The 23,415-nt window shown below is 33.5% G+C and overlaps 1 protein-coding gene across 1 annotated transcript in view; it reads left to right on the top strand.

The window, feature by feature from the left end:
* The window catches only part of MYOZ2 (myozenin 2), a 40,844-nt gene that overhangs the window by 6,124 nt on the left and 11,305 nt on the right, over positions 1-23,415 (top strand). The window contains exons 3-5 of the mRNA XM_019418519.2: positions 9,894-10,063; positions 15,491-15,620; positions 20,829-21,012. Coding sequence (XP_019274064.1) covers positions 9,894-10,063; positions 15,491-15,620; positions 20,829-21,012 — 484 coding nt within the window. The remainder of the gene's footprint in view (positions 1-9,893; positions 10,064-15,490; positions 15,621-20,828; positions 21,013-23,415) is intronic.

Raw genomic sequence — 23,415 nt, 5'->3', positions numbered from 1 at the left:
GAAAAGTAGGAGAGTATACTCAAAAACCAAATATTTGAACTTATAAAAAATGTTTATTTTGAGAGAGAGAGAGCGCGTGTGCACCCGCAAGTAGGGGAGGGGCAAAGAGAGAAGAAGAGAGCGAGAGAATCCCTAGCAGGCTCTGCACTGTCAGCACAGAGCTCAATTTGGGGCTCAATCCCAGGAACAGTGAGATCATGACCAGAGCTGAAATCAAGAGTCGGATGCATAACTGACTGAACCACCCAGGTGCCCCAAAATATTTGAACTTTTTAATGTAAGATTTTGGATCTTAATTTAACCACAAAATATTTTACATTTGAGGACACTACTGAGGAAGAATATTAGTAACAATTATTTAATATTTCTAGCAGATTAAAACTTGTAGGATTTTTGTGGAAATTAATTTGATTATGGTGAAGACCCTCCAGTTATGTATCTATATCAAATTATAATTAAATAATCAACTATTCATAAATAATTGAAATAGTAGCAAAATACTATATTCCAAATCCTATAAAATCTTTAAAGAATGAAGGGAAAATTCTGGATGATTATAAATGACATCAATAGGAAAGTATGCCTAGTAATATTATTTTCAATAGATGATCTAATGCCACAAAGACAAGCTTCTAATCCATCAGGGCAAAGATATGTATCCTGAACAAGTTATATCATTTATCAGGCATCCAGATTAAACACACTGTTAAGACCCTGCAGACGGGTTTGCGATAAAGGGCAGAGAACAGCTGAACTTGAATTCTATGTGCTCAGTTGACAGTATTCTTCACTATGAAAGTTTCAGTAATGAAAGTGTTCATATATTAGATTCCCCAACTCACAGATGGTCTGGAACTCCTGCTCCATTTACCTAATAAATTTAGCTATTGGAAGGGAAGGGAAGAAAACCTTGGAGAATTTAGATATGCCTTTCATTGTTTGTTTCTTTATGCAGAATGTGTTGACTTAACATATTCCTTTATCTAGGTCTTTGTTAGTAAATATTTAAAAACTGGTTCTTTAGGGGGTAGAATGCCTTGGTTTGTAGAGTTTGCCAATTTCTATGGTATAAATATTCCCACCATGGCCAATTTCAAGATACCATCAAGAAGACACTGAATGCAGAATTAGAAAAAGATGTGCAGTAATACATTATATAGTATTTCCACTATTCACATACAAATAGATATAAATAACATCAGGAGCACAGATAATAGCAAAAAGCAATAAAAGACAAAGGCAGAAAGTAATACTTTTTGAGTATTTATTGCTTTGTTTTAAATATACTTTATCTAAATACTATTTATATAAATTTTAATATGGTTGTGTTCGTTGAAGTTAACTACTGGCTCACAGAATTCTTGAAAGTTTATCATTTGATTCTTCTGAGCCACATACAAGCTTGCTGTAGCACTGACTTATCGCCTAGTACTTCTGGCTCCAGAGATCCTTAATATTGTCAGATGGTCACTCAAAGTCACAGATGGGTTCTCAAAGGGAGAAAATGTAGACTTAGAGGAAGTGGAATGGAGCATGAAGAATAAGAGGTTGGGCTATTATTTTGTGTGCCTTCTCCTCCTTTTTCCTTTTTGTCTCTTACTTCCCCTCTCTCATGGTATAAATTTGCAAGTAATAACAGATTGTATCAGCTGGTTATTTCTTTGTACACCCTGACCCTGAAAGTTCCTCGTGGCTCTTACTGAACATCTATTCCTTGTAGCAGCTTGAATGATGGTTCTAGTGTTTTGCTAAAAAGGAGTGAATGCTTCTTAGAAACCAGATGAGTCTGTGGCCAGGGTATATCCATTTTTGTTATAGCTCTGCTCTCTGCTCTCTTTCCTCTTTGAGGCCCCCACTTCTGGGCTCTCTGGCTGGCCTTCCTCACTCATCCTTATGACCCCAATCCTAATATACTTTTTGGACCTACATCAGTGAGATGAAAATCTAGAGAGAATAACTACACCAGCAGGTTCTTAGTCAGAAGCCAACTAGCTTAAACAATAAAGGTAATTTATGGCTCACATATCTGAAAAGTTCAGAGGTGATCTGGTAGGGCTTCTTCATCTAGCAACTCAAGTATGCCACCAAGGATTCTCCTGTTTCTCTTTGTTTTGATTTCCTTGGGATAAGCTTCATCCCAAGCCTGGCTCAATACTCTACCATGTACCTGCCAAAAGTTTCCTGGATGATATACTTCCATGTTTTCATGCAGCAGGATACAGAAAGCATCTTTGGCATATTTACAGAGACAAGTCCTGATATTCACTCTCATTGGCCTGAGTCAGGTCACATACTTGCTTCTGAATCAATCACAAAGCAGATCAACTCCTGTCAAACCCACCCTAGAAGACTACCATCAAATACAGAGGCCAGCAGGATGGAATCTAATTTGTGGCTATTTCAGAAAGGTTGGTGGTATCAGCTAATATTAGGGGCCATTAGGAAAAGGGAAATAAGATAAAAAACATTTTCTCAAATTTGCGTCTGGAGTCACAAAATTAGACTTATGCCGTAGATTGAAATTTTAGAAGGTACAGAAGGCAATAATAATATGTCAGTCCTTTATCTTAACACCTCTATTTTCATTTAACTGTTTGTAATGACACAAATCAGTAACAGAAATGAGGAGGAAGAAAAAAGTTGCATTTCTGTTTTGGTTTCTTTATGGAAAAGCCTTGTGGTCTTAATTGTAAGGAGAAAGATTCCATTACTATTAAGATTGTCATCTCTGCATTTTCTAGTGGCTGCCTGCCTTGGAGCATTTTTCATTTCCTGAAAATGTCCCATTGAAAGTTTTTTCAGAAAAACCGAAATTTGTTTAAAAACATTATTTGGAATATATAATTATATCATGTGGAGTATGTATTTCTGGAAAAGGTTAATGGAAAAAAATCTGTGGATTTCAATTTTTTGTGTTATTATTTCATTCTCTCTCTGTCTCTCTCATTGCTAATTAAATTGTTTTGAGAAACATTTAAAGGCAATTCCCCCCTCCCATAGTGATTGCACTATGTTAGTATAAGCAATACTGTTTCTTTTGTCTTTTGTGATCTAAAGGGAATTGCTGTTTTGATTATAGAAACAAAAAGTTGAAACAGCCCACCCTGTCACTCCCTCTAGAATATATTGAATATATATGAGTGAATATATATATTCAGTATATAATATGCATATATATATGTATATGTATACTGAAAAATACACTGAAAATTAACCCGGCTTCTCTTTCCATGTTCCAAGCACACAGTAACAAAGATTCCAAACACTTGTAAATAAATGAAGGTGAATATTCCCTGTAGAACTCAGCAGGGCTGGCAAACAAATCCTAGGAAACTGTTATAAAACACCATCATTTACTTTGCTCTGTTCTTCCTGTCTTCTGAAGCTCATATAGTTGGAATCAGACAGTGTGTAGCTTTTACAGACTTTACAGCAATTTTTACTTAAGGATTATTCATGTCTTTTCATAGCTTGGTAGCTTTCTTTTTTTCTTTTTTCTTTTTTTTTTTTTTGAGAAAATTGTAGTTCATATGCAAATATACAAAGTTCTCCCATCATGTACCTTTTCTCAATTTCTCCCAAGGTAACATCTTGCAAAGCTATAATACACTGTCACAACCAGAATATTGTCATTAATACAGATAAGAGACTCTGACCAATCACTAATCTACTCCTTTTTTCTCTCTATTTTTTCATTTCAAGAATACTATATAAATTATATAGACACCATATGTGTATATACAGTATGTAACCTTTGAAGATTGGCTTTTTTCACTTACTATAATTTTCTACAGTTATGTATGTTTCAATAGTTTGTTTCTTTTTATTGCTGAGTACCATGGTATGAATGGACTGCAGTGTTTTTAACCATTTACCCATTGAGGTGCATCTGGATTGTTTCCATTTTGTTTTGAATTAAGAATTTGGCTACTATGAACATTTGTACATAGGTTTTTGTGTGAACATGAGCTTTCATTTCACTGGGATAAATGCCCATTATTACTGTTAGTTCTATGTTCATTTTTTAACAGATATTACTAAATTACTTTCTACAGTGGCTATACCATTCTACATTTCCAATAAGAATATATGAATGATCCAGTTTTTCCATACCCTCCCCAGAATTAGGAACTATCACTATTTTTCATTTCAGCCATTCTGGTAGTGACATATCATTGTGGTCTTAATTTGAATTTCCTTAATTTGCATTGACTAATGAAGTTGCACATCTTTTTGTATGCTTATTTGCTATGTGTACATCCTCTTTGGTGAAATGTCTCTTCATGTCTTTTGCCCATGTTCTAATTGGATTGTTTGCATTTTACTGGCAAGTTTTGAGAGTCCTTTATATATTCTAACTTGTTGTCAAATAGGTGTTTTGCAAATACTGTATCCCACTCTGTAGCTTGTCTTTTCATCCTCATAACAATCTTTCTCAGAGTACAAATTTTTAACTTTGATGAAGTCCAATTTATCAAATTTTCCTTTAATGAATTGTACCTGTGTCATCAAGTTTAACAGTGTTTTGCCGAGCCCTAGATCCCAAAGTTATGGTCGTGTGATTTTTCTTCTTTAGCATGTTAATATGATGGAATGCATTGATTTTTGAATATTGAACCAGCCAGTATCCATGAAATAAATCACACTTATTCATAGCATAGAATTCTTTTTATATATTAATTCTAATTACTAATATTTTGTTAAGGATTTTTGCTTCTATATGCATGAGGAAAATTGGTCTTTAGCTTTCTTTTTTATGTGTTGTCTTTGGTTTTGGTATGGGGGTAATATTAGCTTAATAATGAATTGGGAACTGTTCTCTCATCTTCTATTTCCAGATAGAGATTATGTAGCATAGGGTGTTAATTCTTTAAATGTTTGGTAGAATTCTCCAGTGAAATTATCTAGTTCTGAAGATTTCTTTTTTTTGGAGATTTAAAAATTATAAATTTGGCTGCCTTATAGTTATAGGATTAATGAGATTATCTACTTCATATTGAGTGAGATGGGATACTTTGTGCTTTTCAGAAATTGGTGAATTTTTTTAAGTTTTCAAATACATGTGAATTTATGTATTAAGTTTTTCATAGTGTTCTCTTAATATCCATTTGCTATCTGAGGTGTCTGTAGTGATATCCCTTGTTTTGTTCCTAACATTGGCAGTTTGTGTCTTTTATTTTTTTGTCTGTGTCAGTCTAGCTAGAGATTTGTCAATTTTATTGATCTTTCAAAAGCCAACTCCATGCTTAACAGGTTTTTAATTTCTGCTGTTATCTTTATGATTTGTTTCCTTCTGCTTGCTTTGGGTTTATTTTGCTCTTCTTTTTCTAGGTTTTTGAGGTGGAAGTTTAGGTTATTCATTTGAGACTTTTTTTAATGTATGCATTTAGTACTATAAATGTCCCTCTCTGCACTGCATTATCTGTGTCCCATAAATTTTGCCATACTCTATTTTTATTTTCATTCAGGTCTGTGAATTTTTTGTTTCCCTTGAGACTTCCCCTTTGACACATAGATTATTTAAAAGTATGTTGTTTACTTTACAAATGTTTGGAAATTTTCCTATTATCTTTCTGTAACAGATTTCTGGTGTGATTCCATTGTAATCAGAGATCATGCTCTGTACAATTTTACTCTTTTACATTTGTTGAGGTTTGTTTAATGGCCCAAGATATGGTCTACCTTGGTATATGTTCCATGGGCACTTGAAAAGAGCATGCTTTCTGTCGTTCAGTAAAATATTCTATAAGTGTCAGTTAGACCTTCCTGGTTAATGGTATTATTGAGTTGTTTTATATCCTTGCTGATTTTCTGTCTGTTGCTCCATCCTGTTAAGAGAGGGATGTTGAAGTCTCCAACTATAATTATGGATTTGTCTATTTCTCCTTTCACTTCTTTAGTTCTTTTTGTTGTTGTTGCTGCTGTTTGGTGCATACACATTTAGAATTTCTAGGTCATCTTGGTGGATTGATACTTTAATCATTATATAATGCCTTCTCTGTCTCTGGTAATTGTCTTTGCTCTGAAGTTCAGTTTATTTGATATTAATATGACCACTCCTGATTTCCATTGATTAATATTTGATCTTGATATATATTTTTCTACCCTGTTACTTTCAATTTACCTGTAGTTTCAACTCACTTATTTGAAGTGAGTTTTTTGTAGACATCATATAGTCTGGTCATATTTTTTAATTCAATCTACTAGTCTTGTCCTTTGGTATATTTAGAGCATTTATATTTGATGTGATTATTGATGTGTTAGAGCTTAACTCTATCATTTTATTTTTTGTTGCCTCTGTTTTTCATTTCTGCTTTGTTTTTCCTATTTTTATATGGAATACTTAAACATTTTTTAATATTTCCATTTCTATTTATCTTTGTGATTTCAAGTCTATCTGTAATAGCTTTTTTAGTAGTTGCACTAAGAATTACATTACATATGCCTAACTTTTCAAAGTCTACTGATGTTGTTACTTTATCAGTTCAAGTATGAAAACTTTACTTACTTTCATGTCCCTTTATCCTCCTCTGTTTATAATATAATTGTCTTAACTTTTTCTTATGCATACATTTATAGTTATATCAGAGACTTTTATAGTTTTTGCTTCTAATATCAAGCATAATTTGGAAGACTCAAGAGGAGAAGGGAAGCTTATTGCATTCTTATTCTTATGTTGCTTACTGTATTCTTTGCTCCATCTTTTATTGTTTCCCTTCTGTTTAAAGAACTTTCCTTAGCTTCTTGCAATGGTCTGAATGTTTGGGTCCCCCACAAATTCATATACTGAAATCCTAATGCCCCTGTGATGGTATTACATGATGGTGATTAGGTTATGCAGTGGGGTCCTCATGAATGAGGTTAATGCCCTTATAAAAGAAGTACAAGAGAGCTACTTTGTCCCTTCCACCATGTAAGAACACAGCAAGAAATAATCAGTGTGTAACCCAGAAGGGGGCTTTCACCAGACTTCCAGCCTCTAGAACTGTGAGAAATAAATTTGTTGTTTAGAAACCACTAGTCTTGTATTTTGGTAGAGCTGCCTGAACCATTGTTTAGGATAGGACTCCAGGAAACAAATTCTCCTAGTTTCCCCTCTTCTGAAGATGTCTCAATTTCTCCTTTATTTCTGAAGGATATTTTAACTGGGTATCAGATTCTGGGTTGACAACTTTTTTTTTCAGTACCTTTGTGCTACTTCCTTTTGGTTTCAATGGTTTCTGGTGAGAAATTCATTGTCATTCTCCTTTTTTTCCTCCTTAAAGGTAAGTTGTCATTTTTCCTGGCTGCTTTAGTTTTTAGAAGATTACATAATGTTGTGAAGTTCTATAAATTTATCTTGTATAGGATTCTCTTAGCTTCTTGAACCTGTAGATTTATGTCTCTTGCCTGCTTTGGGGAATTTTTAACCATTATTTCTTTGGGTACTTTTCCAGCCCTACTTCCTTCTCCTCTCCTGGGACTTCAATGATACAAATGCTGTATCTTCTGTTCTAGCCCAATTATTACCTAAGGCTTTCTTTGTTTTCTTTTTTAGTCTATTTTTTTTTTCTCTGTTGTTCTTATTGGGTGATTTACATTATTCTACCTCCCAGTTCACAGACTTTTTTTTCCATTCTCCCCTCCATTCTGTTACTGATTCCATCCACTGAACTTTTACTTTGGTTATTATATTTTCAGTTCTGAAGTTTCCATTTGGTTCTTTACATCTTTTATTTTGCTGCCATGACTTTTTATTTCTTTGCTGAAGCTTTCTATTTTTTCATTTGTTTCTAAGAGCTTTGTAATTGCTCTTTGAAGCATTTTAATCATGGCTGCTTTAAAATCTTTGTTGTGTAATCTTAACATCTCAGTCATCTCATGTTGGCATCTGTCTTTTTTTCATTTGGTTTGAGATCTTCCTGGTTCTTCGTATGATAAGAGATTTTTTTTATTTGAACTTAGAAAATTTCGTTTTATGTTCTAAGACCCTTGCTCTTATTTAAGCCTTCTTTTTCATTTATCTTAGTCTAACACTGCTTCAGCGGGAAAGGAGAGCGCCACCTCATCACCGTCAGGTGGAAGTAGTAATACAGGTTTCCTGCTTGTCCTCCATTGAAACTTGAGGGGAAGAACTCTTTGTTACTGCTGGGGGGGAGTGGTCATTTGAAATCCCCACATGGTCTCCACTAACACTGCAGGGAGGGAAGGTTGTTACTGGCCAATAATAATGAAAGTCCCAGTTTCTTCCCTGGCTTCTCTGACAACACCCCAGTGGGAGTATTGTGGCACCTTTTTACAGCCTCAGAAGGGTAAAATTCTAGGCTCCCCACTTAGCTTTTTTTGATGTGGGTAGGACCAAAGTTTTTTCTTTGGTATTTTGCTGAGGTAGAATGGCTATCGTCTAAAAGTTTTCTTTTTTCTAGGCTGCTCCTTTCCTGGTCTTTTTGCCAATAACAGTCTTTTATTAGGGCTTTTTTTTTTTTTTTTGTCTGCACTTGGTCTGTCTGGCTTGCTAGCATCTTAGCTCCAAGTCTGGGATTTTGTAGCTAAAAGAAAACTCAGAGAATTCACCACCATGTTGTTCCTTGAGTTGTGAGGTCCCTAGCTAGTTGCCTTCTTCTCCCCATCTTTCAGAGTCATCTCATGTTTGTTTTACACATAATGTTCAGGATTTTTAGTTGTATTTAGCAGAGGTATAGGGAAAGTATATCCACTTTCTCAGAAACAGAAGTCTTTATATTATTAGTTTTATGATTAGTGGAACTCTTCTTCATGTAACATCAAAATATGTAAACAAACTGATTTTTTTTCCAAAGTAAAATAAGGAGAAAATTTAAGTAATTCTGTTGTTTCATCCTTAAATACCACCAAAAGCCCAACTACTAAGGTTAATTTGTCCCATTGTCAAAGAATGTCATCCCAATCAATCAGCATAATTATTTATTTTACTAGTGGCCCAGTTTTTCTTCCTGTACACTTCCTGGCCCAGTGTACAGTGGCAAGAGTATTCTGTGCGTGACACAGAAATATATTCTTGATTAAAGGAGAAAGTAGAGAGAAAAGTTTGATCTCTTTTGAGTTTTAAAAAAAATCCAGTACTAGAAATAAAAAATAACAGGCATTTACTGGACATCTCCCATATTTAAGGCATGGAAGACACAAAGATTAAAACAAAACAAAACAAAAATTGCAAACTATTAAATCAGTAAAATGGAATCAAGTAATTGTGATTCAGTGTGATGGGAATACAGAAAAGGCATGAATAATTATGAACACAGATTTTAGTGAAGGAATTCACATAAATAGCACTTAAGCTGGGTTGGGAAGGATTCTTCACTCAATACTCACCACCTGCCTACTTTATACTAGGCTCCTTGGTGGTGGCTGCAGAATGAATGGTATTTTGACAGTGATGGGGAAATGGATGGCATGAGTGGAAGGGTAGGCCTTCTAGTGATAGGGATAATTCAAACCAACACATAAAAATGTGGAGTGCCAAGTAAAACTTATTAAAACAACTATAAGCAGTGCTGTTTGAAAACTCATTAAATTTGGAAACACTAAATAATAACAGTGTTATTAGCTAACTTTCAGTCATTCTTTCTATGTGCCAGTTACCATTGCTAAGTGATTTATATGAAGCATTTTACTTAATCCTATCAACCCTATTCAGTGGGTATTATTACCATTAGCCCTCCTTTACAGATGAGGAGACCAAGGCTTAGAAAAATAAGTAACATATCCATAATCATACAGTTAGAAAATAAGGGAGCCAGGATTCAACCTAAAGCAATTTGAATAAAGAGTCTTTATTTAAGCCACTACATAGCAGGCAATAAATTATGGAATTTAGCAAAGCACTTACAAATGCTTACCTTGGGGTTTTCATACACATGAATGTTGTTTTACAGATGTAGATGGCATGCACCTGGGCAAAAAAGTCAGCATCCCCAGAGACATCATGTTGGAAGAATTATCCCACCTCAGTAACCGTGGTGCCAGACTATTTAAGATGCGACAAAGAAGATCTGATAAATACACATTTGAAAATTTCCAGTATGAATCTAAAGCACAAATAAATGTAGGTATAACCTGATCGTGTGGTATCTAAATAAATGGGCAGCATTTCTAAGTGTATATGTATCACTAGATTCCCAAACAAGTGTTCTACATATTTATTTGACATATTTTCCCATTGATGCTGTTAGACTTTTTTTTTCTCATGATAATAAATAGTTGAGGTGAATAAACAAAAGAAGCATTGTATATGTTATGAGTATCTTTTTAGTTCAGTAGGGACACTGCAAACCTGTAAATTTGGCACTGAAAAGCTGGTCTGCTCACTAAGAGGAGGGAGAGGGAGAGGGAGTGGAGGTTGGTGTAACTAAAAGTTTCCATGGTCTTATCACTGCTAGTTAAATGCTTGGGATGGAAACACTTCCAAAGCACATAGCACTCCACAAAGTAAGTATAAGCATTTTATTGGCTGAATACATCCTGGCACTGAAACGTGCCTGAGGACTACAGACACAGTTGAGCTCCTCTCACTCAAAGCATTTATTCCACATTGTGTAGGGAAGTCTGATTCCTATTAACAACAAGCCAAGGTAGACAAAGCTCTTCAGGCAAAAGTTTCCCTCAGCTTAAAGTTAATAAACAAATGAACAAACTAATGACTTAAATTATGTTTTATGTATATTAATATTACATTATTCCATATATTTATATTATGTGTATATATATATATATACATATTTATTATATTATATATATTTTAAATGTCCTTATGAACACAATATATTCTATGGGGAGATTATAGAGGAAGAAGTTCATAGTAGGAAAACAACTAGCTTTGGGAAAATGGCTTTAAAAATAAAATACCAGTCATGAAGAATCAAAAAGGAATAAAGCATTAGTTCTAAATTTGAAGAAGTAGTGGAGACTACAATAAATACGTTTTATTTTCTAAAGGTTTCTTCCTGTAACTATGGGAAGTCTGTAAGTTTACTTGTGCATTTCAACCCAAACATTTGCCAGCTGCCCCCACTAATAAGTTGTTTTGAATGGACATCTCACATCTTTACAACAAATAGACTGGTTTCACTGAGATCTTTTATTATAATTACTAAAATACATTACAGAACTAACATCCACACCCACAAACACTAAAATTTTATTCATTCCTGAAATTTCTATTTCCCTGGTTAACAATAAATGTGAGGGGACTTCTTAAATAAAATAATTTCTTTTTCACATTAATGAGCATCATTTAACATCCATGGATTAAGTCTAGTTATAACTATGAATTTGGTTAGACATCAAATCTTACTGAACTATAATGTTTACATTAGTGAGGGATGATTTTTCACTTGAAGTCATGGATAAATATAATGTTATGTTACCCTATAATTATGTCCAGTATCTACATCCAAAAATGTGGATGTAATACAGTGTGAGCCTAAAATAATCCCTATCACAGCTGATGATGTCTAATTATATAATCATATTCTTTCATTAATGACTACAGAGGAGCAGCTTTAAAGAGTAGTATAAAATGAGGTGGCTTAAGGAAATTCTTTGAAAAGTCATCTACAAGTCTAAGCACCTGAATAAATGAATAAATCCAGTTTTCGTAACTTATACTTACATCTCTAAGTCCATGCCTTAACTACAATCCTGGAGGAAGGCACAATGAGTTTTTAAATGTCTTTATGAACACTATAGTCTTTCATCACTAGTATCTCAAATTACTGACAACAGCCTGTAGCCAAATGTTTTGATTATACATAAAAGGTAAGAATATGCCTTGATAGTTTTTCAGTATTCCTAAAAGGTTGAACATTAAATAAATAAAATAGTCTATAACAAGCATATTGAAATAAACAATCAAATGCCAATAAGTAACTTAGAGCAATAAACAATAATAACGTATGCAATGAACTAGTATGTCATTGAGTTACATAACCCACTCCAAAGTCTGTTGAAATCTACTCTCTCTTTTTTCTAAATGAGGAAAGTAATGTTCAAGGAAGTATATTAATTTGTCTTAAGCAACACTATAATAAATAAGATTGAAATCCAGCTCTCAGAATTTTAGAATTCTTGGCACTGACACTTATCATGGTGTAATTAAAGGAAACTGGGCTAGAAACCAGAAGACCAGGGTTCCGTCCTGGCTGTCCCACAAGCTGTGCAATTTGGAGTCCACTTAAAAGTTTTTTTAGCTTTCCTGGACCTCTTTTCTCATTTAGAAAATAAGAGAATGGACTAAAATGTTCTCTAAAGTGCCTTCTTTAATGATCTGTATTTAATTCTAAAAATGACCTGCATAATAAATCATTGAGGAAGAGAGAGTGAGCCACATTATATAATGATATATTTGCTTAATCAAGGCACTAAATTGCAACTTGGAGCAAGCCTTGTTCATATGATGGGAATTTAAAAACAATATTAGGCTCAGGTCTATTTCCATTCATTTATTTATACTTTGACAAATATTTAACGAATGTCTACTGTGTTCTAGATACTATGCTGGGAACTCATAGATAAATAAATACAGCCTTTGTGTAGTGAAGAAGAAACAAAGTAACATTGAAAGAAAACTGCTATTACTTATAATCTACTTCTTGAATCATCTTTATATGATTTATATCACATTTTCCTAATTTATTAACTACATTTTCTGGAATGAGCTTTTACTTTTACTGGTTCCCTCAAGCAATAAATATTGTCAAAATAATTGTTTAACTCTATATAAATGTCTTATTTTATTATAATCTTTAGGACATCATTAGATGAAAATATAAGCCAACTCCCTGGTAATTTATTGCCATTTGTCCAAATTCTAAGTACCATTTTAAAAATGAAAAAGCGAACGGCAGCTTTGAGCTTACTCTACTGCTAAGAAACCGTCAGAATTAAGCCACACAAACCTTATGACATAAATAACAGCAGAAAATGTGCTGTCTTGAAAAGAAATGAAAATACACTCCTTGCTACAAAGCCAATTTTGAAACCCTAGTTCATGAATTGATAAAATTCTTACACCAGTAGGCAAAAACTGAAATGGATGAAGAAAACAAGCATTTAAGGAAAAATAAAATAGAAGAATGATTCATGATAATTAAAATTAACTTCTATAAATCATTATAAAATGATATTGAGGAAAACAATCTCCATTTTATGGTGAAGACTACATATGGTTTTGGTAACTATGGACTTTTTTAAATCCTTAGAAATCTTAAATAATACTGGGGAAAGGGGAAGTATACAATAAAAAATAATTCTGAAATAAGACCAAACTAAATATACTGAGATTCCTAACATATATTTATTTTGTGCAAAAAATAACTTCTATGTATTTGGCAAAAATTATAGAAACATGTTTTTTTAAAATACCTTTTATTTCTACTGATATTTCAACAGAAATCATGTAATAGACATTATCCATGTGTTTATAACTTCTATGTTTATGACCCGTAAGATGCTGCTCTAGTTTTACTTTGTTTAGGGTCAACTTAACTGAAATAAAAAGAAACAGATTTTCATTTATCTTTTCAACTTCTCCTGAAGGGAATCACACAGGATGGAACTCTGTAATTTAAGGCTTATATCATAACTAAAGTAAGTTGCTACTCAACTATTATTAGGCTTTCTTTGTATATTTAACGATGACAATAGAGGTACTGGATGTCACCTGATAATTAATGACTAGCTAGACACAGTTGATTTTCTTGTTCAATAATCCCCAGGAAGAAGTCTTCAAAGAACATCAGTATTATGATTCTTAAATTACTGTAGGTAGAATGGTTTGCAAGTTTAGGTGAAATGTATCTCATGGACAAATTTCAGGTACTTAGAAAAAGAATTCTAAATTCGTGATGTTCCTATATTTATCTCAGTTGGCTTTTTATTTATAATTAAAGTTTTGAGAGGTGATGTAGGTTCAGAAGTGAGAAAAGATACCAGTCTAGTCTAGACTTAAATGTCTAACACTTAAGATAATTGCTACATTCAAAAAGCTAAATACTGATATTTCTGAGTATAACATTATTCTAGTCTTTAGAAATTGTTCCTTGTTGCCTATGGAATAAAATGCCAACTCTTCTGCTCAGTAATCAAGACACTGTGCTCACCTAATAAACATTATCTCTCATGTCTTTGCTCTTTTCCACAAGCCAGCTTCCCATTGCCAATATGTGCCCTATTCATTTCCACAGCAGCTTTATCCACGGTGTTGCAGAGAGTAAGGTGAATGTAAAAGGCACCTGGAGAGTGGCTGTGGGCAGGGAAAGCCTGAAAACGAAGATAAAATTTATTTAAGTACTAAAGTGTAAAATTATTTTTCACCAGATCATCTTAGAAATACATGTAAAAGTGAAAAAGCATTTAAAAAGGTTTTCTGCTTCTGTCACATAAAGTCAAAATTGGCTTTTATTTGCTATGCTCTTCACTAAATTTTTCTTTCTAAAGTTAAAAAAAATGACTAGGTACTTCTTAGATTGGTTTCTTCTTAAAACACACATATTTCTCATATCAAATTACAGCAATGCTTTATTATAGAGATAATGCCTAGCCTTGCTTCTGAAGACATCACCTATTACAATGTCTTTTTCTCTGTTAAAATGCAAATTAACTGTTTTTAAAGGTGCTATATTAGTGCCATAGAATAAACCCTAAATTATAACAGTAAAACAAATTCACCTAAAACTTAAAAGATGAACATCTCTTTTAAGCATTTTACTTCCTAGAAATCCCAGATTCTTCCTTCCTCCAAGTATATTTTTTATACACAACTAGAGTTCAAATTTTAGATTAAATTTTTAAACAAGACAAATTAAAGAATATAATTAAATCTCAGTATAAACAAAATAGTAATGTAACTGTGACTAAGCCAAATCTTTGGCCGGTATGCTCTATAATATTAGATTTGTAAAGACCTAAAAATGAAATAGATTCACCTTATAGGGACTTTGTGAATAGTACATTAAATAAGTGATACCAAGCCTTAGACACAGTGTCTGGCACATAGTGAGGCTCAATTAATTATTCAAAAAAATTATTTTAATGTTTATTTATTTTTGAGAGAGAGAGACAGACAGAGGGCGAGCAGGGTAGGAGCAGAGAGAGGGAGACAGAGAATCTGAAGCAGGCTCCAGGTTCTAAGTTGTTAGCACAGAGCCCGAGGCCAGGCTCAAACCCACGAATTCAGAGATCATGACCCAAGTGGTAGTCAGATGCTTAACCGACTGAGCCACCCAGGCACCCCTCAATTAATTATTATTAACTGAAGTGTTGTCATAAAACAGATCCTAGGTTAGTATCAGTCAAATTTCTCATTCAATAACTTAACCAACTACATATAAATTATTGAAGCCCCAAGAAACAAGAAAGTGGCACTGTATTTAAGTTTTAAATATACAAATGGAGTCTTGCACATACGGTATCTCCTATTAGTGTGTCCAACATTTTTGAGTTTTCAGCAGAGTTTACTTTTGATCAAATACAGCACAACATTGCCATGCAGAACGAGAAACTGGATGGAAGCAACTTGGAAGGTGGCTCACAACAAGCCCCATTTACTCCTCCCAACACCCCGGATCCACGAAGTCCCCCAAATCCAGAAAACATTGCACCAGGTAACTGTCCCCTTACAGACAATAAATCAAATAAATAGAATAAAATTGGTGTGTACTTAAATATATGACTCAGGTCATTTGGACCCTTTAATGAATGGTATCTAAATGACATGGCTTTGGTTATCATAAGTCTATTTTGTGGTTAAGTTCAATATGAACATAAAGATTTAGTTCTAAGAAGTCATATAAAACATTTCCTATGTTCTTTCAAAAGTTTCATTGTATTTGTTGGCAATCATCTGTTATATTAAAAATTGAATCACTTGTAATGATATTGACATTCTATTTGTATAGGACTATAATTTATCAAGGGCTATGATATATATTGTCTTCTTTAATTTCAAAATAACTCTGACACATTTATTACAATCCTCATTGTACAAATTAAGAAACTGAGGTTATGAATGGCTATAAGCTCATATTGACTGATCAAGAATTAAATCCAGACACCAAATTTACAGATGCCTCCTGTAAGGTGACCTTGTGGAGATTGCTTTTATTGTTCTCTGCTTTCTTAGAGGACTTTAAATGCAATTCTTTAAGATTGCATATTTGTTTAATATCTTAAAAGAGAACCAAATCCTTATCCAGTCAGTATATGTTATTTAGAAATTCTGTTAGATTTTGAAATACTAAATCTATCACAAAAATTATCTATTTAGACAACATCTTTTCAAAATAATTGATGGCAAGTACCTTCAAGTATTTCCTCAAGAGAATGTATAGATTTTTTAAAGGTTCAAATACTTTTATCTTGAAATTAGCAATACTTATGTCATATTTTTATAAACAGTAAATTTAGGAAAAGTAATTCTAGAATTCTCCTCAAACAACAGCAATAGTTTTTGAAAATATGTAAGTAAAGCAACTGTATCATATTTAATCTTACTTAAAAGTAAATTGAATGCCAGTCATTGATGACCTTAGATTTACTGACACTCTTATTGAACACCACAATGAGAAAAAGTATTGATATATACAATAAAATAACACTGAAGGAGACCAAATACACAATTAGAATGCATAGAATTCTGAAGTAAAGCATCGTGATAAAGTTCTTAGTTTTCCAGTAGCCTTTTTCATGGTAGGAAAGCAGGTAACAGATTTACATATACAGCATTAAGCACACAGGAGAAAAACAAGCTTTAGAATTGGACAGACCTGGGTTCAGCCTCCTAGCTCCTTCCATCCCCGCCTATTTTAAAATTGTGCTGGGAAATAAAGTATATCTCTTTGAATCTCAGTTCCCTCAATCTGTAAAATAAGGAAAACAAATCTCACTGCACAGGGCTGTGAGAATTAAGTTTGATAAGTATAGTCCCAAACATGTAATAAAGTATGGTAGTCCTCCTTTTCCACAGGAATATGCCCGAGACCCCAGTGGGTGCCTGAAACTGTGGACAGTAGTGAATTCTATGTATACAATGGTTTTTTCTATACGTACATACTTACTATAAAGTTGAATTTATAAATTAGGCACAGTCAGAGATTAACAACAACAATAATAAAGTAGAACAATTATAACAATATACTATAATGAAATATATGTGAATGTGGTCTCCGTCTCTCTTTCAAAATATCTTATTATTCTGTACTCTCCTGTCTTCTTGTGATGATGTGAGATAATAAAATGTTTGCATGGGGAGGTGTAGTGAGGTGAGTGAAGCAGGCCTTGTGTTAGGCTATTGACTTTCTGACCACGTATCAGGAGGAGGAGCACCCGCTTGGGGACAGGATAGGACCATGATAACTGCCTTTAGCTGACACCGCAGAAAGTGAAACAAAGATAAGTGGGGTACCATAGTACTTAGCTAAAGTTAATCCTTTCCTTATCCACTTTATATCCCTAAAACATAATAGAATACATACATATTATTTTAGCTCCAACCACTATGTGGCAACTACTTGCCTTCTAATGTTTGGAGTGTTTTTTTGTTTATTTTTTTAAGTAGCAAAGAGAAGACATATAGAAAGGCTTATTATGTTGGTTCAATCCAGTACTCTCAGCACGAAGGTAGAACTTTTATTATGTGGTCATCTTTATAAACTATGTAATTACAAAGGGAATAAAAAAAAATTCATCTCTACTCTCAAGGAATTCATGCATAGGGAGACAGGAAAAAGTTCACATTATATTTGTGGTCTCACTTTGCCTCTGCATATATAATTCAATATCATATATGCATTTTATTTATTCCAAAATAAATGAAATATATATATGAATATATAAATATAAATAAATATAAAGAGAAAGTTTAAAAGTATAAACTCATAGAGCTCTTTAAATCTATATATCCAATTATTAAATATTAGGAAATGTCTATGTAACACAGACTAAGAAAAGGAGGATTTTGGAGGTTATCAGATAGTTTGTCCTGAAGCAAGAGTAATGGATCCTTCCTCCTTGGTTGATAATTGAGGAAGCAAACTTCAGTTTATCCTAATTTAGCAAAAAGATTTATTGGTTAACATGCCATGTATCTAAAATCTAACTTTTCTCAAACATGAATTATTAAGAGTATTACAGTGCCATAATACTGCAGGAATTAAGTTCCTTTGAACTGAAATGTTATCTTAAAGACATTATTTTAAAACCAAACAAGAAATTTTATCATGTAGCATTGCTGAAATGTAATGTATCTGAGAGCTTAAACATATGCACATTCTTTCCTATAAATCAGCACATCAGAAAAGAGTTATTAGTTAATTCTATTTGTAAAAAGAAATTGGGAAACTTGGAATATTAAAAAAATGTGAAATGATTAGACCCCTTGTCATCCTTCAATGTAATAAAGGTTATAAAACCTTTAAAATTATTACAAACATGATGTAGAAACTTCAAAAGTATCCTGAGCAAAGTTGGTTAGGAATAAAATACACTAGAATGTACACTAGAATTATAGTTATGTGATCATTATGTTTATTGGTGGAGAAATACTGAGACAAAATACACACAGATAAAATAACTGTATTGGGGTAGTGGGATTTCAAGGAATTTTTAAAAATATAAAATTCTAAAATTTCCAGTTTCTAGATGGCTGACATTTGATCACTTTTAGGAAAGGAAGAGGACATTAAAATGTAATAGTTATGATAATGGAGTTATGTTTACAATACAAATGCAAAATGCCAGGAAAGTAACTCTCCTTTTCAGAGGGAGACAGGAAAGGCTAGATAGAAGAGGTAACTTCAAGCTAAGGCTTAAAATAGGAATTTGCAGGTGGCAAGAATTAGAAAAACATTCCAGGCACAGGGAACTAATGGAACAAGTAGGGAATCATAGGGGGACACAACAAGCTTCAGGTAGAGTGGACCCAAGTTCTGGAGCATTAAAGGGACAAGAGAATGGCAGGACATTACCCTGGATGGGGCTAGGGCCACATGTGCAATGCTGAGTAATTTAGACTTTTGTCATGGGGAGCCATCTTAGCACCCTGAGAAAGGGAAGTCAGTGACAGGATCAGGTTTTCCAGTTAGAAAGGTCAGTCAGGCAGCAGTGTGGGACATGGGGGAAGGGCTGAGATCTAAAGGATTAGTATGAAGGCTATTGTGAAAGCCCAGGCAAGAGATGGTCAAGGCTAAAACCAAGGCAGTGGTAACAAAAATGAAGAAGATAGAGGGAATTTTCTAGAGCAAGGTTTCCCAATGTTCTTTTTGCAAATCCCTTCCCTAAGACTTGTAAGCCATACTTGAGACTTACCGAAATCAAATCTCTGGAGGGAAGAGCCCACTATCCACATTTTAAATATGTGCCCAAAGTTATTCAGCAACAAAGTTTAAGAGCCACTATTTTAAAAGTCCTTAAAAAGCACAGATGGTAATACTTAGTGATTTGTTGTGGGAATGAGGGAAAGTTTAGCATAATGCTTCTGTCTTGGGCATCTGAGGGTAGTGATAGCATTAAGGTAACCAGTATAGAAGAAGAAGCTAAATATATTAGAAACAGGCACATATAGGTCTAGACAGGTTATAAAGGATGGCAGGGGAATATTTGTTTGGACAAATGTAATGGGTGGTTGAACAGAAAGTCCTGGGGATTTAAAAATGTGCAATCATCAATATGTAGGCTACAAAGCCATGAATATAAATGGAATTTTTTTAGGCAGCATGTATAATATAAGAAAAGAGCTTTGAGTAACTAAGTGGCAAGCAGAAAAAAAGATTATTAGAAGAGATTATCATGAGATACTGAAGGCAATCAGAAGAAAATTAATAGTGCAAACAAATAACTGCAAGATTTGTTGGAGGAGATAAACTCTTTAGTGTAAAGAAAGGATAGGTGTGATTTGACAGAAGAAAAAAGAAAACATTTTAGAGAAGAGAATCAGAGAAACTTAAAAAAGTAAGAGTGACCAAATGGTAAAGGGTTTTGACAGTGGAAAAGAGAATTATGCAAACGACACAATGAGGTAGTATGGTAGTGTAGATGGAGAGTACACAGCTGCCTTTGAATAACTTGAAGAATGTCACTTGATGCATGTGAACATGATTTAAAGTTTATGCCAGAAATTCGTGTGATTTTTAAACGGCACTTACAAAAAATTTCCAGCTCCCGCGAGAAGTTGAGGAAGTGAGACCGGAAGCAGAAAAGTTACGTAAGAAATCTTGAGGAACAAAGTAATCATGGGATGGACTCCTCAGGGAATAAGATCAGGGTCTGACTAAGATGGTGAAAACAAATTACTTCACCATTCTGAACCTTAAACGGTTTGCAGATCACTCAGCGATTTAAGATAGACAAGACCTAAGTATTACCTCTAATGAATCAGCTCCCAGAGGAGGGAGGTTTTTTCTTCATGGCTATTTCCCCAGCACTTGAACCACAGTAGGCACTCAATATATATAATTTTAACTTAATTCATTCACTGTGGTAACTAAAGCCTACTATAAATTAATGTAAGGGAAACAACTTTTTAAAATTAAATGAATAGTTTCATTGAACAAATACATGCTAAAGATAAGAAAGAAATAACTGTATGATTTGGTATAATTAAATGTTGACAAAAGTGGTTTCTTCTGAAAATTCCACAAATTTAAAGGGGTTAAAAATGTCTTACAGTTTCAGACTGTTGTCTGAGAGATCATAAAAAGGACGCATTCTTCGTAAATTCACCCCCGCTTGAAAAATTAAACATGGTAAAATGTTAGGTGGAGTTCTGTAATCCTAGGCACTCTGTGTTTATTTATTCTTGCTATATTTTTCCAAAGGATATTCTGGACCACTGAAGGAAATTCCTCCTGAAAAGTTCAACACCACGGCTGTCCCTAAGTACTATCAGTCTCCCTGGGAACAAGCCATTAGCGGTGATCCGGAGCTTTTAGAGGCTTTATACCCTAAATTTTTCAAGCCTGAAGGAAAGGCAGAACTGCCTGATTACAGGAGCTTTAACAGGTAATTCAATTATCCTGGGTGACGCTGTTGGCGTGTAACACCAAGGCTTTTATATCATGGTATGGAGAACTGAATTTTCTGGTAGAAAAAGAAAATTTCTTTTAAGAAGAGACTCAAAATGGCAATATAGGGTAACTCCTAAGCCTAGGCAAGGACTCATTTTTGCAATATTATTAATATGGCAAATCTTGGTTTTTTAGTATAAAAATGAAGGCAGTGATTCAGAAACTATCACTGTTACAACATCAAGATTGTTTCCCACATTATAGAATGTTTTTAAAAAAATTTTTATTAACATAATTTTATTAAAAAGTTTTTCCAAAAACTAATAATTTCTCATTCAAAGGTTGATATTAGTGTTTATGTGTTGTTTCAAATGACACAATGCTATTCAAGAATTTCAGAAATTACATATAGGACAATGAGAATTACTGTGTAACTCTAGGTCCCAACTTACATTTTTTAAACCAGATTAAAGGTAACTTAAGGATTTGTGGTTCAAAACTCCAGCACATGGATAAACCAAAATTTATGCTACCAAAATCATTGCCAAATAATATCTGCATGATAGTATTCACAATGGATATTTATTTCTCCCTGCTACCCAATTTTAATAATTCCCATGGCTATTTTAAACATATTTTTAATGGTATTATAATCCATTCTTTGATCATTTGATTTTTGTCTAAAATTTTTTTTTAATGTTTATTTATTTTTGAGAGAGACAGATACAGAGTGTGATGGGGGAGGGGCAGAGAGAGAGGGAGACACAGAATCTGAAGCAGGCTCCAGGCTCTGAGCTGTCAGCACAGAGCCACACGCTGGGCTTGAACTCACAAACCGTGAGATCATGACCCGAGAGGAAGTCGGACACTTAATCGACTGAGCGTGCCCCTGATTTTCATTTTAGAGTAAAATATCTCCAGTATGCTGTTTTGGACCCACAGAAAAGTAGAACCAATTAATAGACTGCTTAATGATGATTCATTTGAAAATTAATAAATTAAGGAGTAACTTTTTTATTTACAAAAGAATACCACAAAGCCTGCATTTAATTAGTGACCTTCCTCAGTACTTATAAATTATACTTAGTTTTCACACACTACTATAATAATGGTGTTAATATTATGCCTATTATTAGTAATAGATCTACTAGGATTACACCTAACATTAGCATTATTACTACTATTACTATTATTACCATTATTAATACTTATTAGCATTATTAGTAATACTAATAGTATTATATATGTTACTAATAGTAGGTAGTATATTTCTGTTGCATAAATGAGGTATACCATAGAATTTAAGGAGGGATTGAGATGTATCAAGGAAAGGAGATTGGAGGCCCTTTCTAATCAATGATACAACTTTTTTCCAAAATGGGAGGGTAGAAAATTATAAAAAGTAAAACACTAAGGGAAAATGGAAAATAATGAAATAATTGAGGTTTGTTTTTGAGATTAGTGCTTTAGAGATGCTGTGTGACTTCTGGTGTATTTTGTGGCTTTACCACCCCATGCCTGCTGAACAGTTTGTTTTCCAGTTTTACAAACACACTGGTACATTTGGGCTGGCTATAAACAGATGCTTACTGATTGTATAAATACCAAGTGAATGCTATTTCAGGGAACACAATACCATCCAATTAGGAACTGTGGTTTCCTGTGTTAAATCAAGGCTTTTGTAAATGTAACATTGTGTGTGTGTGCGTGTGTGTGTGTGTGTGTGAGAGAGAGAGAGAGAGAGAGAGAGAGAACCTCTTAATATTTCTCCTTTACTTGAGAAAATTTTATTTTGTTATATATACATCAATATAGAAATAAAAACTTTACAGCTTAATGTTAATATTACTGTATTCTTAGATTCTTTTATGAGCATAATTTGATATAAGTAAATGTGCATCTACATCATTTTAATGTGTACAAATGTCATTTCATACACATATGCCAATATTTATTTAGTCACTTTCACTGATTTTATGAGATAGCAAATAAGCAATGATAATTTTTTTTTTAATTTTAGCATGGTTGATACACAGTGTTATGTGAATTCCACATGTACAACATAGTGATTCAACAACTCTATACATTATTCTGTGCTCACCACAAGTATAGCTACCATCTGTCACCATGCAATGCTATTATAATACCATTGACTATATTCCCTATGCTGTACTTTTATTCACATGGCATTCATTACATAAACTGGAAGCCTGTATCTCCCACTCTCCTTCACTGATTTTGCGCATGCTCCCAACCTCCCTCCTCTCTGGCAACCATCAGTTTGCTCTCTGTATTTATATGTCTGATTCTGCTTTTTGTTTGTTTGTTTATTCATTTGTTTTGTTTTGTTTTAGATTCCAGATATAAGTGAATTTTCTCTGATTTATTTAATTTAGCA

Source organism: Panthera pardus, unplaced genomic scaffold (assembly GCF_024362965.1).
Source record: "Panthera pardus isolate Hobbes unplaced genomic scaffold, ASM2436296v1 HiC_scaffold_13, whole genome shotgun sequence".
Taxonomy (NCBI): Eukaryota; Metazoa; Chordata; class Mammalia; order Carnivora; family Felidae; genus Panthera; species Panthera pardus.
Note: the sequence above shows the minus strand (reverse complement) of the source record. Positions and strands in the feature narration are given on the sequence as shown.